Source organism: Cyprinodon tularosa, unplaced genomic scaffold (assembly GCF_016077235.1).
Source record: "Cyprinodon tularosa strain WSP-4 unplaced genomic scaffold, ASM1607723v1 ctg233, whole genome shotgun sequence".
Classification (NCBI taxonomy): domain Eukaryota; kingdom Metazoa; phylum Chordata; class Actinopteri; order Cyprinodontiformes; family Cyprinodontidae; genus Cyprinodon; species Cyprinodon tularosa.
Window position 1 is genome coordinate 529,576 of NW_024038871.1, and position 13,002 is coordinate 542,577.

The following is a 13,002-nucleotide window of genomic DNA, read 5'->3' on the forward strand; positions in this document are numbered from 1 at the left end:
AATGCTGAGATTAAAGTCAGAATGCTGAAATTAAAGTCAGAATTCTGAGGAAAAAGTCAGAATTCTAATATTAAAGTTAGAATTCTGAGATTAAAGTCAGAATTCTGAGAAAAAGTCAGAATTCTAATATTAAAGTTAGAATTCTGAGATTAAAGTCAAAATTCTAATATTAAAGTTAGAATTCTGAGATTAAAGTCAGAATGCTGATGTTAAAGTCAGAATGCTGAGATTAAAGTCAGAATTCTAATATTAAAGTTAGAATTCTGAGATTAAAGTCAAAATTCTAATATTAAAGTTAGAATTCTGAGATTAAAGTCAAAATTCTAATATTAAAGTTAGAATTCTGAGATTAAAGTCAGAATGCTGATGTTAGGTCAGAATGCTGAGATTAAAGTCAGAATTCTAATATTAAAGTTAGAATTCTGAGATTAAAGTCAGAATGCTGAGATCAAAGTCAAAATTATAAGATTAAAGTCAGAATTCTGACTTTTTTCCCATATTAAACTAAGATAAAATTTGAAATTCAGTCAACTTTTTTTTTTTCAGTGTCCCCAATCCTCTTCCATGTGTTAGTCTTTTTAAGCATATTCTCATTTAGATTATCTTCTGTCACTTTAGTAAAACATAACCGCATTCGGCTTCTCCCGACCAGCCAATAGAATTAAAGAATTAAAATATGAACCAATCACACGCCTGCATTTCAGATCGTATTCTAACCAATGGCGTTGCGAGCTGTGAGCGTTCAGCGGACAACGAACACTGCAGTGCAGCAGCCAACCAGCACACAGCTAGCTAGACCGACTGGACACATAAATATGGATGAAATATCACTAGAAGTCAACCGGTAGGTTAGCTCTCACCGTGTGTTGCTCGTCCTTACCGGAGAGTCTGCTGTTAGAAAGTCATTCGCCGTCAGACGCTACTGTTAACGCACGCGCTGTCCTGCTTATGAGCTGTGCTTACTAACCTGTAATAAACCAACTTAGCTAAACTAAGCTAGCTGGCTAACCAACAGAGCGCCTCGTTAGTTGCTGTGGTAGTTGTGCTCCAGCTGGATAACTAATCCTTAATGATTAATAACAGGAAACTTTAATTATTGCTTATTTTTTAATAGACTAGCTCCGGAAGCTGGTGTTGCTCATATGTCTGTCTCTTCCGCATTTATTAGCAATGCTTATTTTAATTGTAAATGCATTAATTAAAGGTGTTCTGTTTAGATGAGCTGTGATACTTAAGGAAACGTAGCCGCTGGTGCAGAAACGCAGCGCTTCCTGTGATGCTAAAGCGTCAGTCTGACAGCCAAACGTGAAAGCTCTGTTGTTTATGTTTGCTGGACATTTGTAAACATCGAGTCTTTTAGAGTGTGCAGTTTTCCTTCTCTAACAGCTGTGCAACCCATCCAGATGTTCACTCCCAACTCAACCCTGCTTTCTCCTTGTCTGACATCCAGCTGTCAGAAAGACCCCCTCCACATGGGCTTATAAACATGTCCACAGATGACAGTGTCTCCGAGGATGTGTCCAGCTCAGGGGCTTTGAGCCACTGCCATGCCAGTGCTGATGGAGGAAAGGAGAGCGAGACATCCCTGGTGTCCTCTGAGGGGACATCAGCCTCGGGCCTGGCCGTCTTGGAGGAGAGAAACACCAGCTCCAAAACAACCGGAGGCGCCGTGGAAAGCAGGTATGTGGACATTACACCAGCATGCAACAGGATCAGGTGCAGACTCTGCTGTGCATGAAAGATCGAGATATGATAGCTATAAAAAAAGGTTATATTACTGAACTTATATGCAAAAGGTGAAATTTAAAGTAGTAGGGAGGTCATATTTAAATATCAAATCATTCTGGCTTAAACATGCATATAAATGTACTCTTTATCAGACATATTGTCCCAAACAAAGTACTTGCATTTTAACAACAAAATCCTGTATTAAAATCTTATCTTCTGCAGGCCAGTTAGTTATACGTCAGCCTGAACCAGGCTAAAATCGGCCAATCACATATCAACGGTCATCTGTCAATCAAATTTTTTCAGTCATAGCATCTTGATTCATATGTCACAGCTAATGTACGCAATGGTAGACATAAGAAATAAGAATCATTCCTTTCCGATTGAGTTCCGTCCCAGTGTTCATGGATGGACGTCTGTGTCCTCAGCAGGCGTAGAGCTAACAGAACTGGCAGCATTGCGAGGCAAGGGCTCAAACATGTACGGCTGGAAGCCTTCTACACCAAACCAAGCTTCTGCCGCCCTGGCGTCCTCTTCCACAACATCTTCATCCACGCTTTCCTCCTCTAAATAAAAAATGTATGGTGGAGGAGACTCATCCACGACCTCCGACACTAAACTCTCCTCCTCTTGCATGTTTCCTCTGTCCATAGCGTTCCTTGACAGTGTCGTTTCTAAGTCAACAATTTAGTGCTACTTGGTCCCAATAGAATTTTCCCATTGGGAACCTACTAGCACTAAGTTGTTAACTGGTTAGCAAGATGCTTCCGAGACACTAGCCACAATCAAACCTGCTTGCGAACCTTTTGCCACAACAATCCCGCCCCCTTGATAAACGACCAATCACATTCACTTTATTCACTCGTGTAAATTCAGGCACCATTCGGGAGAATTCGGAAATGCAACGGTTGGAACAGCCGCTTCCCTACGCCTTTAAGACGTAAACATGGTTGACGTTCAATCACCTTGCAGTTCTAGTTGTGTTTCCTCAGGCACTTTTCTTCTAGTATCATTGGGAAAAAAAAAAAAAAAAGAGAGTGAAGGAGGAAATGAAAGTTGTGTTGCAACAACCTTCTGGCCAAACTTCGGTTTAAACTGTGAAATTGATTTGTAATGCTAAAACAGCAGCTTTGAAAAAGCTATATAAACTGTGTGAACTTTTCCACATTCTGCCACAATACAAGTGCAAACCTCAGTGTATGTATTTTGTGTGATACAAACATATGACATAACTGATTATTTGAAAAAAAAAAAGACAACATATTAATGTATTCAGTTCATTTTCATCTATAAAATCCAGAGTAACCAAGTTGTCATCAGTGAAAACCAAATAAGATGGAAGGATTTGTTGATAAATACTGATTTTAAATTCACATTTTAAAGGAATAGTACACCCAAAACATGATTAGCCTTCATTTTCTACTCACCCCCATGCTGAACAACACTCTGGAGTACTTTTTTGATATCTCAAATGCATCTGGAGATCTGGGAGGCTTCTTGCTGTCTGCTGACATTCAAATAATGGAGGTCTATGGTGCCCGAGACAGAAAGGTCCATAAAAGTCCACAAAAAACGTGTCAATATTCCTCCATACTGCTTGTCCAATGTATTCCAAGTTTCCTGAGTGGGTAGCATCCATAATTTACTCGAAACGAAGTCATTTAGAATGTTTTTAGAGCATAAACAGTAGTGTATAGGATTTCCTGAAAGCGCGCACCGGCGCGTTCACGACGCTACGGAAGCCGGCAGACCAAACCAGATGAAAGTGCGCATTCAGCGTCTGCTCTGCCAATAATGCAAGCGTAGAAGAAGAAATGTGCTGTTTACCTGTGCAAAGAAAGAAACAACGAAAGAAAAATGTCTGAGGACTTCAGTGTTGAGGAAGAGCATGAGTTCTTTGCCGAGCTGAATGCGCTGGTTTGGTCTGCCGGCTTCCGTAGCGTCGTGAACGCGCATGTGCGAGCTTTCAGGAAATCCTATACACTACTGTTTATGCTCTAAAAACATTCTGAATAACTTCGTTTCGAGTAAATTCTGGATGCTACCCACTCAGGACACTTGGAATACATTGGACGAGCAGTATGGAGGAATATTGACACGTTTTTTGTGGACTTTTATGGACCTTTCTGCCTCGGGCGCCATAGACCTCCATTATTTGAATGTCAGCAGACAGCAAGAAGCCTCCCAGATCTCCAGATGCATTTGAGATATCAAAAAAGTACTCCAGAGTGTTGTTCAGCATGGGGGTGAGTAGAAAATGAAGGCTAATCATGTTTTGGGTGTACTATTCCTTTAAATCATAAGAGGAAACAGGAGCAGCTGAGAAAAAAATAATTATACCATTTGGAGAGTGGTGGTCTAGTGGTTAGGGCATAGAGATTGGAATCCTGAGGTTGTGAGTTTCAAACCCAATGCCACTCTGGGTCTCTTAGCAAGACCTTTAACCCCTGATTGCTCCCTTGGCGCCCCACAGTGGCAGCCCACTACTCTCCAGGGGGATGGGTTAAATGCACAGGTAAATTTCTCCAATGTGAGATCAATAAAGTTCAATTATAATTAATTAGCTTTTATATTTTTTAATTATATCATATATTAAACTTGCTATTTTCTTGTTTCTGCAGTTTCCTCATAAAGATAACCGCTGGTGTTGGTTTAGCAGTTTTTCAAAGGGAAAGTCTTGAAAAGCAGACATCAATTCTGGCCTGTAGTTATAATTTTTTTTTATTTTAAACTTTCCTTTTGTGTTTATTTTTATTATTATTTTTTTTTTTGTAACACTTTGGATACATTTTAACCAGCCATGATGTTTAATTGAAAAAACAAACAAACAACTAAATTGCTTATATATGATTTAGTCATAACCTGCAAATCATTGAGTTCATTTTTATTGTAGGAATCTGTGTCTGAGCAGCAGCCAAGCATTTGAACATGGGAAGACTCTACCATTCATTAACCCCAGTTCCCTGGAGACCCTGAGGGCCTTGGTGCAGGAGATCCAGAGCAGCGGAGAAACAGACCCTGAGCTCTGGAAGGATTGTGAGGTGAGAGCTGGTAGAGTAATTGGCCCTTATATGCTATTTTAACAATTGGAGTCATCACCCAGAAATGTGACTTATTATATTGAATCATATGTGTTGATCTTTATTTTAAAACCAGAAAATCCAGAGTTTAAAAAAAGGCTTGTTTTTTGTTTAGTTTTTCATGTTTATTCTTTGCACAAATAAGAAAAGCCCACAAACTCACGCTCTCTACAGAGTGTGATTTCGGTCCTACTTCTGATCTGACGACATTCCTGGAAGGATGCTAACATTAGCTTGCCTTGCTATCCCCACACCACCACCCTTTTAGCTTTTTATTTATTGTTTAAGAGACCAAAAAAGATAGTAAACAAACCATGACTAAATGCTAATGTTGCTAACGCTACGTTCACATGATCACCACCAGTCAAATTCTCGAGTTTACCCTGCTGAGAAAAAAGGGGTATGAAAAGGGTTCAGAATGAACTCTATTACATTTTTCTTTGCCTTAGAAATGAAATATGAATTTAAAGACAATTTAAGAAGTGATTAAATATACTAGATACTATATATACTAGATTATGACTTTTAGTAAAAAAATGCACTTAAAAAGAAATTTGCTTTCAAACCTTCAACATTCACCAAACCCTTTCATCAACCGTCTACTGCCATTTAGTCCTGCTTTATGGCAACATCTCCAAACGTCAAAGGTTAAATTTTCTAAAGGCACATGATAAGATGTTTTCTGTAACATCATCCATTTGATATGAAGTGAACAATGAAACAAGGAAAATCTCTCTGAAATCAGGACTGATAGAAGCCCACGCTCCTTAGCTGGTATGACGTGGGAGAAAAATAACAACAGTTGATAACTGTTGCATTGGAGCGTGTTGAGTTTAGAATAACAAAAAAAAAAAAAGAAATCTAGGCGTCACTGGGCAGACTAGTTGCTCTAACAGAAATAGTGTTTCTCTCTAGACTCCTCCCCTGAACATAACAGAGCCTCCTCCATCTTTCACAGTAGGGGCAGTGTTCTTTTCTTTTTATGCTTCATCTTTTGCCATCTGAACTGGTTTTATTCCTGGCAGCAAATTAAACTTTCAGGTCCTCTAAAAGGTCTGAGGTCATTTCTAATATGTTTTGGTTCAGTCCTTTATTTCCTCTGTGCTACATGATGTTTCAGTATCCCTTGTTAGTTTTAATTTGCATTAAGAGAAGCAGAAAGAAGCAAATAAAAGCTGCTCTTTATACCCCTTTATACCCCTTTTTGCCATGTTGTTTGCACAGGTGTTTCTGCATGTTGGATGTATTTCCTCCCGTGGACGTTATTGCCATCTTTCTCTTCCTTAACATGAAGCCAAACTTTCGATTGCTTTACCCGATGGGACGCCCAATTTTTGTTTGCTTTTCTAGCCTTACACCTGCTCACGTCGTACTTGCTTACTGAATGCCGTGTGCGTAACTTGCTTAAACAACGTGATGTAAGTCGTGCTGCCCAGCGCTAGGCTCTGGTGCTGCCTGGAATCGTTAAGAGAATCGTTAAAGGAATAGTACACCCAAAACATGATTAGCCTTCATTTTCTACTCACCCCCATGCTGAACAACACTCTGGAGTACTTTTTTGATATCTCAAATGCATCTGGAGATCTGGGAGGCTTCTTGCTGTCTGCTGACATTCAAATAATGGAGGTCTATGGTGCCCGAGGCAGAAAGGTCCATAAAAGTCCACAAAAAACGTGTCAATATTCCTCCGTACTGCTCGTCCAATGTATTCCAAGTGTCCTGAGTGGGTAGCATCCAGAATTTACTCGAAACGAAGTCATTTAGAATGTTTTTAGAGCATAAACAGTAGTGTATAGGATTTCCTGAAAGCGCGCACATGCGCGATCACGACGCTACGGAAGCCGGCAAACCAAACCAGATGAAAGTGCGCATTCAGCTCGGCAAAGAACTCATGCTCTTCCTCAACACTGAAGTCCTCAGACATTTTTCTTTCGTTGTTTCTTTCTTTGCACAGGTAAACAGCACATTTCTTCTTCTACGCTTGCATTATCAGCAGAGCAGACGCTGAATGCGCACTTTCATCTGGTTTGGTCTGCCGCGGTTTCCGTAGACTCGTGAACGCGCTTTCAGGAAATCCTATACACTACTGTTTATGCTCTAAAAACATTCTAAATGACTTCGTTTTGAGTAAATTCTGGACGCTACCCACTCAGGACACTTGGAATACATTGGACGAGCAGTATGGAGGAATATTGACACGTTTTTTGTGGACTTTTATGGACCTTTCTGCCTCGGGCGCCATAGACCTCCATTATTTGAATGTCAGCAGACAGCAAGAAGCCTCCCAGATCTCCAGATGCATTTGAGATATCAAAAAAGTACTCCAGAGTGTTGTTCAGCATGGGGGTGAGTAGAAAATGAAGGCTAATCATGTTTTGGGTGTACTATTCCTTTAAGCGAGCTGCCAAACGGTGCCATGAAATTGGAACACACAGAACCAGTTCTAAACAGGAACTGGTTTTCAGTTCCCATTCCTAGTCTTATCCTAACTGCACACACAGAATAATAAAAGCGAGCATAATTTTCCGGCAGGTTTCATCATTTTAAGTTAATTTAGGCGTCAATAAAGTGTTTCTTAGGAGTGATCATAGCGATCTGCATCATCAGTGCTGTGTCTCTGCCTGCCAGCTTCCCAGATAAGCTTCTCTGATTGGTTGATGTGGCGCGCCGAGCAGCAAAAGTAAAATTTCTCAAACTCCAGCAGCAGCCGCTTGCGCAAAGCGTAACACGCCTCAGATGCTCAGAAGCTCACGATGCGCTGCTTCGGCTGCTCAGACGCGCCAAGATGCATTGCTCCTGCTGCTCTAGACGTGCTGAGGGAAATTTTGATGCACGTCAACCATAGACTTTGCACGTAAACTAGCTGCTTTTGCTGCTTCCATTGCATGCGGCCTGAATGTAGCATCACAAGTCAAAACAACTGTTTAAACTAGATAAACACACAGCATCACTGGTGAAAGGGATTCAGAGGGACAATAGAGTGAAACACTGACTACGCCCTGGCTTCCTTACATGTTGCTCTCCATTGTTAACTTTCTTGATTTCTGTTGCACTGCTGACATCATCAACACTAAGACAAGCTGCTGCGGGGGGACAAAGGCCAAGCAGCTGCCAGCTGAAGTTAGACCCTTTTTTATCAAAGCACACATTGTCAATAAAGTCTAGTATTTAACATTTATAATCCCTCTGAAATTGTCCTTAAATTCATGTTTAATCTTTTTAGGTGAAAATAGATTAGAGCTCATTCTGAGCCCTTTTCATTCCCTTTTTTTAAGGATGGTAGCCTCAAGAATTTGACCTGTGTTTTTGAGCATTATTGTAGATTTAGCGTTAGCAACAATAGCAGTTAGCCATGGTTTGTTTACTATAGGTTCTTGTTCTCCAAAGCAATCATAAAAAGTAACACAAGTAGCAATAATTTCTGACTGTCAGCAGAGGAGGCCCTGATTGCTGGAATAGAGAGAGAAGTGGTGACAGAAAGAAGGGCAAATATTAGCTTCTTTCTAGAGATGATGTTAATCAAGAAGGACCAGAGTTGTGCTCTGGCGAGTGCATCCGTTTGGGATTCATACGTTGGATTTTCTGGCAGGTTTTAACTGAAGCCCAACACTAACAAACACTATTTAACATGTAATCTGATTTCTGGTTGATGACACCTTTTATTTTTATTTAAGGTTTTTCCTGTGAATGAAACTTTAAAGTGCAAAGCTATGTTTTTATTCGATACAAATCCTGCTTTTCTAAAAATTGCAGCTCTCCTTTGCTAAGTGGTTAGCAGATATTGCAGCTTCTGCAGCAGTAAATGCTATAAGGAATATTAGCACTATTAATATTCATAAAGCAAATACCAGCCTGGGTTTCTACCATTCATACATACTGATGGGTTGTGAAAATGTTTTGTCTTCATCAGGGACGATGGTTGCATCTGTTTCAGCTGGTTGAAAAGCAATACCAAGAGCAAATACTCGCTCAGCAAGAACAATATCAGTGCCAAATACAGGTAAACCAGCTTTTACTGTCACGTTCTTTTATTTCTTTGATGTATTAGTTTGTTTTCCTCTCCTTTAAATGTCCTTTTTAAATTTTATTTTGTTTAGTTGATTCAGGATGAAATAAAGGCCCTGGTTCAGTTCCAGAACCGGCAGACCAGCGGTCAGACCCAGACAGAGTTCCCCTCTGTGACCAAAAGCCCCTCAAACACAAAAGACTGTATTTTCTCCATCATCTCCAGTGAATGCAAGCGTCCCAAAAATGTGCCAAGTGACAACGAGAGCCTGGGAGCCCCAGTCCTCACTCCTTTCAGCTCCCCCTCACCTCCGCCTCCCAGGCTGGAGATCACCAGCCAAGCAGAGGAGAGGCCGACCACCATGCTCAGCAGTGGATACGGAACACTGAACACTTGGGAAACTGGCTTTGAGGCCGCTGAGTCTCCAGGTAGAGATGATGAGGATGATTACATAGGGCCGAAGCACAGGTGGACCAGTATCCTCCAGGAAGATGCGCAGACAACTCCGATGGAGAACCAGCAAGAGCAGACTGTGGTCACAGAGGAATCTCTTCACTCTATGTACCAGCAAAAAACATCAGGGTATGTGTGAAACTTTACCCTGCCAATGATGAAATATGTTTACAAAAAGCACTAATGCTGTAAATATCTTAGCGTTACTATGTACACTGGAAAAACAATCTAGAAATAAATAAAACTTCCTAAATTAAGTGTATTTACCCTTAATTTGAGTAGGCAAATGTCAATGGAGGGAGTATTTTTACTCTTAAAATAAGATAATTAGACACATGCACTTGAAATAAGACAATGCAATTGTGTTTTCTTATTTTAAATCTATATGTCTTGTTTAGGGATGGGACAATTTATGAAAACCGTCCGAACCGTTCGGTTTGACTGTCTCGGTTCGGTTTGCGTGTGTTGCGTTCGGTTCATGCGCTGCTCCTTTTTCTCATAGGCGAAGCGTTTACACTCCAGAGCAGAAGGTGGCAGTACTGCGACCAAAGCCAACCACGAGTAGTTAACAAGAAGAAGAAGAAGCGAAGCAGCGTAGCCGGGTTTAGCAGAAAAAAATCAGTTGTTGTGGAGAATTGTGTCGGACTGGCGAGTGGGAAAGAACAGGAGTTGGAAGACGCGCCAGCAGCACTTTATAGGTCTGCTGTATGGGAGCGCTTTGCATTTAGAGTGACCTACGATGACGGCAGAAAGAAAGTGGTGGATAAAAGTGCAACAGTGTGCAAGCATTGTGTAACACTTTTTGTTTATGCTAACAGCAACATGATCAACATGTCATGCTAACTCCGAAATCCCTCATACTCCATCAGCAACCCCCGCTCCGTCCCGCTGCGCTCCAGACCGGCTGCTCAAAGCAAAGCATACAGCCTCCACTGTGGCTCCCGTCTGCTCCCCTCTGAGTCCCTTGGAGATCATAGAGAGCATGCACGAGATGATTAAATTCAAAGCAGCAAAACATACGCAAATGATCCAGGGTTTCCGCGGATCATTTAAAATAATTTTAATCCATTATTTTTGGGGGGATTTTTTCATTAATTTCATACATTTTTATGGAATTTCGGTGTAACAGTCAACATGTATCGAACCGAACCGAACCGAAAACCGTGACCACGAAACCGTGAATCGAACCGAACCGTGGATTTTGTGAACCGTTCCACCCCTAGTCTTGTTCCAATAGCAAGATGTCTCTTTTGCCTCTTCAATCCAAGAACAAATGCACCTACGTATTTTAAGAAAAAAATGACTTATCTAGATTTAGATTTTTTCCAGTGTATTTATACATAAGAAAATATCAAAGTCATTAGTGGAAATATAGTTATGAGTTATATAGTTATAGTTATGAATAAAAAACATTTTGATCAATCAGTTACTGAAATGATTGTCAGCTAATTTAGCAACTGAATAATTATCACCTGTAGTATAAAGACTCCAAAACATACAAGTTACTAAAGGAACAACAACTCAGATGAGCGAGGAGCAGGAGGAGTCTTCAGTTTACACTGATTCAGACAAAGGTCAAGAATTACTGACCTATGAACCGGAAGAGTCAAGAGTTCACCTGAACTTCATGTTTAATAAGCTGATACAAGTTCATCTGAAAACCAGCAACAGAATAAAATAATAATTTAGAGCAAAGGATGCCCTGGTGCCTGTTGGCATGGAGTCCCTGCCCTATGTTATGCAGCTATCATGATCCTTTTTGCAGAATACTTCTTAGGTAGAATAAGCTGCTGGTAAAACTCTTTTAGGCTGTTTTATCTCAGACTGTATCAAAAAAAATCAGCATGTTTTGTTTCCTGAGTCTGAACTTTGAAATAACATATAATGTTGTGACGGCAGAACCAGCCAGCGGCTGACCTCCTGGGCCCAGAGGCAGAAACTCAGACCCAAGAGAACCAAGCCAGGACAAAGTCCAGCACAAACCCCGGACCAGCAGGAGTTTCCTTATTGCTCCAGCAAACCTGGAAAACAGAGCCTGCTGGAGCAAACAGACTCACAGGACCAGGTAGGTTAACAGCTGCTGCTTTAGGCTGTTTTTATTGTCCCATATAATATTTCTGCTCCTGCCCCCCGTCAGCTTTTCTGCTCTGTCTTTCAGCATCAATCAACAGGACTGCCGTCCAGCTCTCCCCCCCTGAGAAGGAGTGACAGCCTGATGTCGGAGGCTTCAGGTAATTCACAGAGTCAGACAAGGGAAGCAAAACCTCAGGAGAAAATACCTGAATCATGTATATATTGTCAGATCAGCCGTGTAAAAATGACTCCAATACAAAGTATAGCTCAGCAGTTTAGATTGAATCACACTAAGAGAAATATTGGATAATAGACCAATATAGTACCTTAGACCCAGTCCTAGATAGATATTCACAAAAGGATAATACACATGTTAAAACTGGGACTTTAATCAATGGTTATATCCAAGATTTAAAGGAACAGTACACCCAAAACATGATTAGCCTTCATTTTCTACTCACCCCCATGCTGAACAACACTCTGGAATTCATTTTTTGATATCTCAAATGCATCTGGAGATCTGGGAGGCTTCTTGCTGTCTGCTCACATTCAAATAATGGAGGTCTATGGTGACTGAGACAGAAAGGTCCATAAAAGTCCACAAAAAACGTGTCAATATTCCTCCATACTGCTCGTCCAATGTATTCCAAGTGTCCTGAGTGGGTAGCGTCCATAATTTACTCGAAACAAAGTCATTTAGAATGTTTTTAGAGCCTAAACAGTAGTGTATAGGATTTCCTGAAAGCGCGTTCACGAGTCTACGGAAACCGCGGCAGACCAAACCAAATGAAAGCGTCTGCTCTGCCGATAATGCAAGCGTAGAAGAAGAAATGTGCTGTTTACCTGTGCAAAGAAAGAAACAACGAAAGAAAAATGTCTGAGGACTTCAGTGTTGAGGAAGAGCGTGAGTTCTTTGCCGAGCTGAATGCGCACTTTCATCTGGTTTGGTCTGCCGCGGTTTCCGTAGCGTCGTGAACGCGCTTTCAGGAAATCCTATACACTACTGTTTATGCTCTAAAAACATTCTAAATGACTTCGTTTCGAGTAAATTATGGACGCTACCCACTCAGGACACTTGGAATACATTGGACGAGCAGTATGGAGGAATATTGACACGTGTTTTGTGGACTTTTATGGACCTTTCTGCCTCGGGCGCCATAGACCTCCATTATTTGAATGTCAGCAGACAGCAAGAAGCCTCCCAGATCTCCAGATGCATTTGAGATATCAAAAAAGTACTCCAGAGTGTTGTTCAGCATGGGGGTGAGTAGAAAATGAAGGCTAATCATGTTTTGGGTGGACTATTCCTTTAAGATGTTTTAAAGATATTTGGAGGAACTCAAATCCAAACAAAGTACCCATAAAACTCAATTTCATATTGACTCTTTTTTTATTATCTATGAAGCTACAACCACATGTAGAAGACTGCTGGTATAATAGTATTGTGTTAAGTGACCATGCTCCAACCTCTTTCAAAATACAATTGGATAAGGAATAAAGACTGCTGTCTTATCTGTTAAATGATGCAACTTCAAATGTCAAATGTTGAAAAATGTATAGATGATTATTTTGAATGGAATAAGGAAGACACCTCTGATAGCATAAGATCAGAAGCATTCAAAGCTTATATGTAGGGAGAGGTGGTTGGCTATACAAGTAAAA

At 40.7% G+C, this 13,002-nt stretch overlaps 1 protein-coding gene across 2 annotated transcripts in view; it reads left to right on the forward strand.

Annotated features, from left to right (window-relative positions):
- The first annotated feature begins 712 nt into the window (after positions 1-712).
- Positions 713-13,002, forward strand: part of LOC119784773 (M-phase phosphoprotein 9) — a 41,366-nt gene continuing 29,076 nt past the window's right edge. The window contains exons 1-7 of one of the 2 annotated variants that reach the window (XM_038287001.1): positions 713-844; positions 1,451-1,680; positions 4,622-4,769; positions 8,719-8,808; positions 8,906-9,396; positions 11,167-11,332; positions 11,426-11,498. In XM_038287001.1, the coding sequence (XP_038142929.1) occupies positions 1,487-1,680; positions 4,622-4,769; positions 8,719-8,808; positions 8,906-9,396; positions 11,167-11,332; positions 11,426-11,498 (1,162 nt within the window). In that variant the 5' untranslated portion in view covers positions 713-844; positions 1,451-1,486. The remainder of the gene's footprint in view (positions 845-1,450; positions 1,681-4,621; positions 4,770-8,718; positions 8,809-8,905; positions 9,397-11,166; positions 11,333-11,425; positions 11,499-13,002) is intronic. The other variant, XM_038287002.1, reaches the window with a different exon arrangement.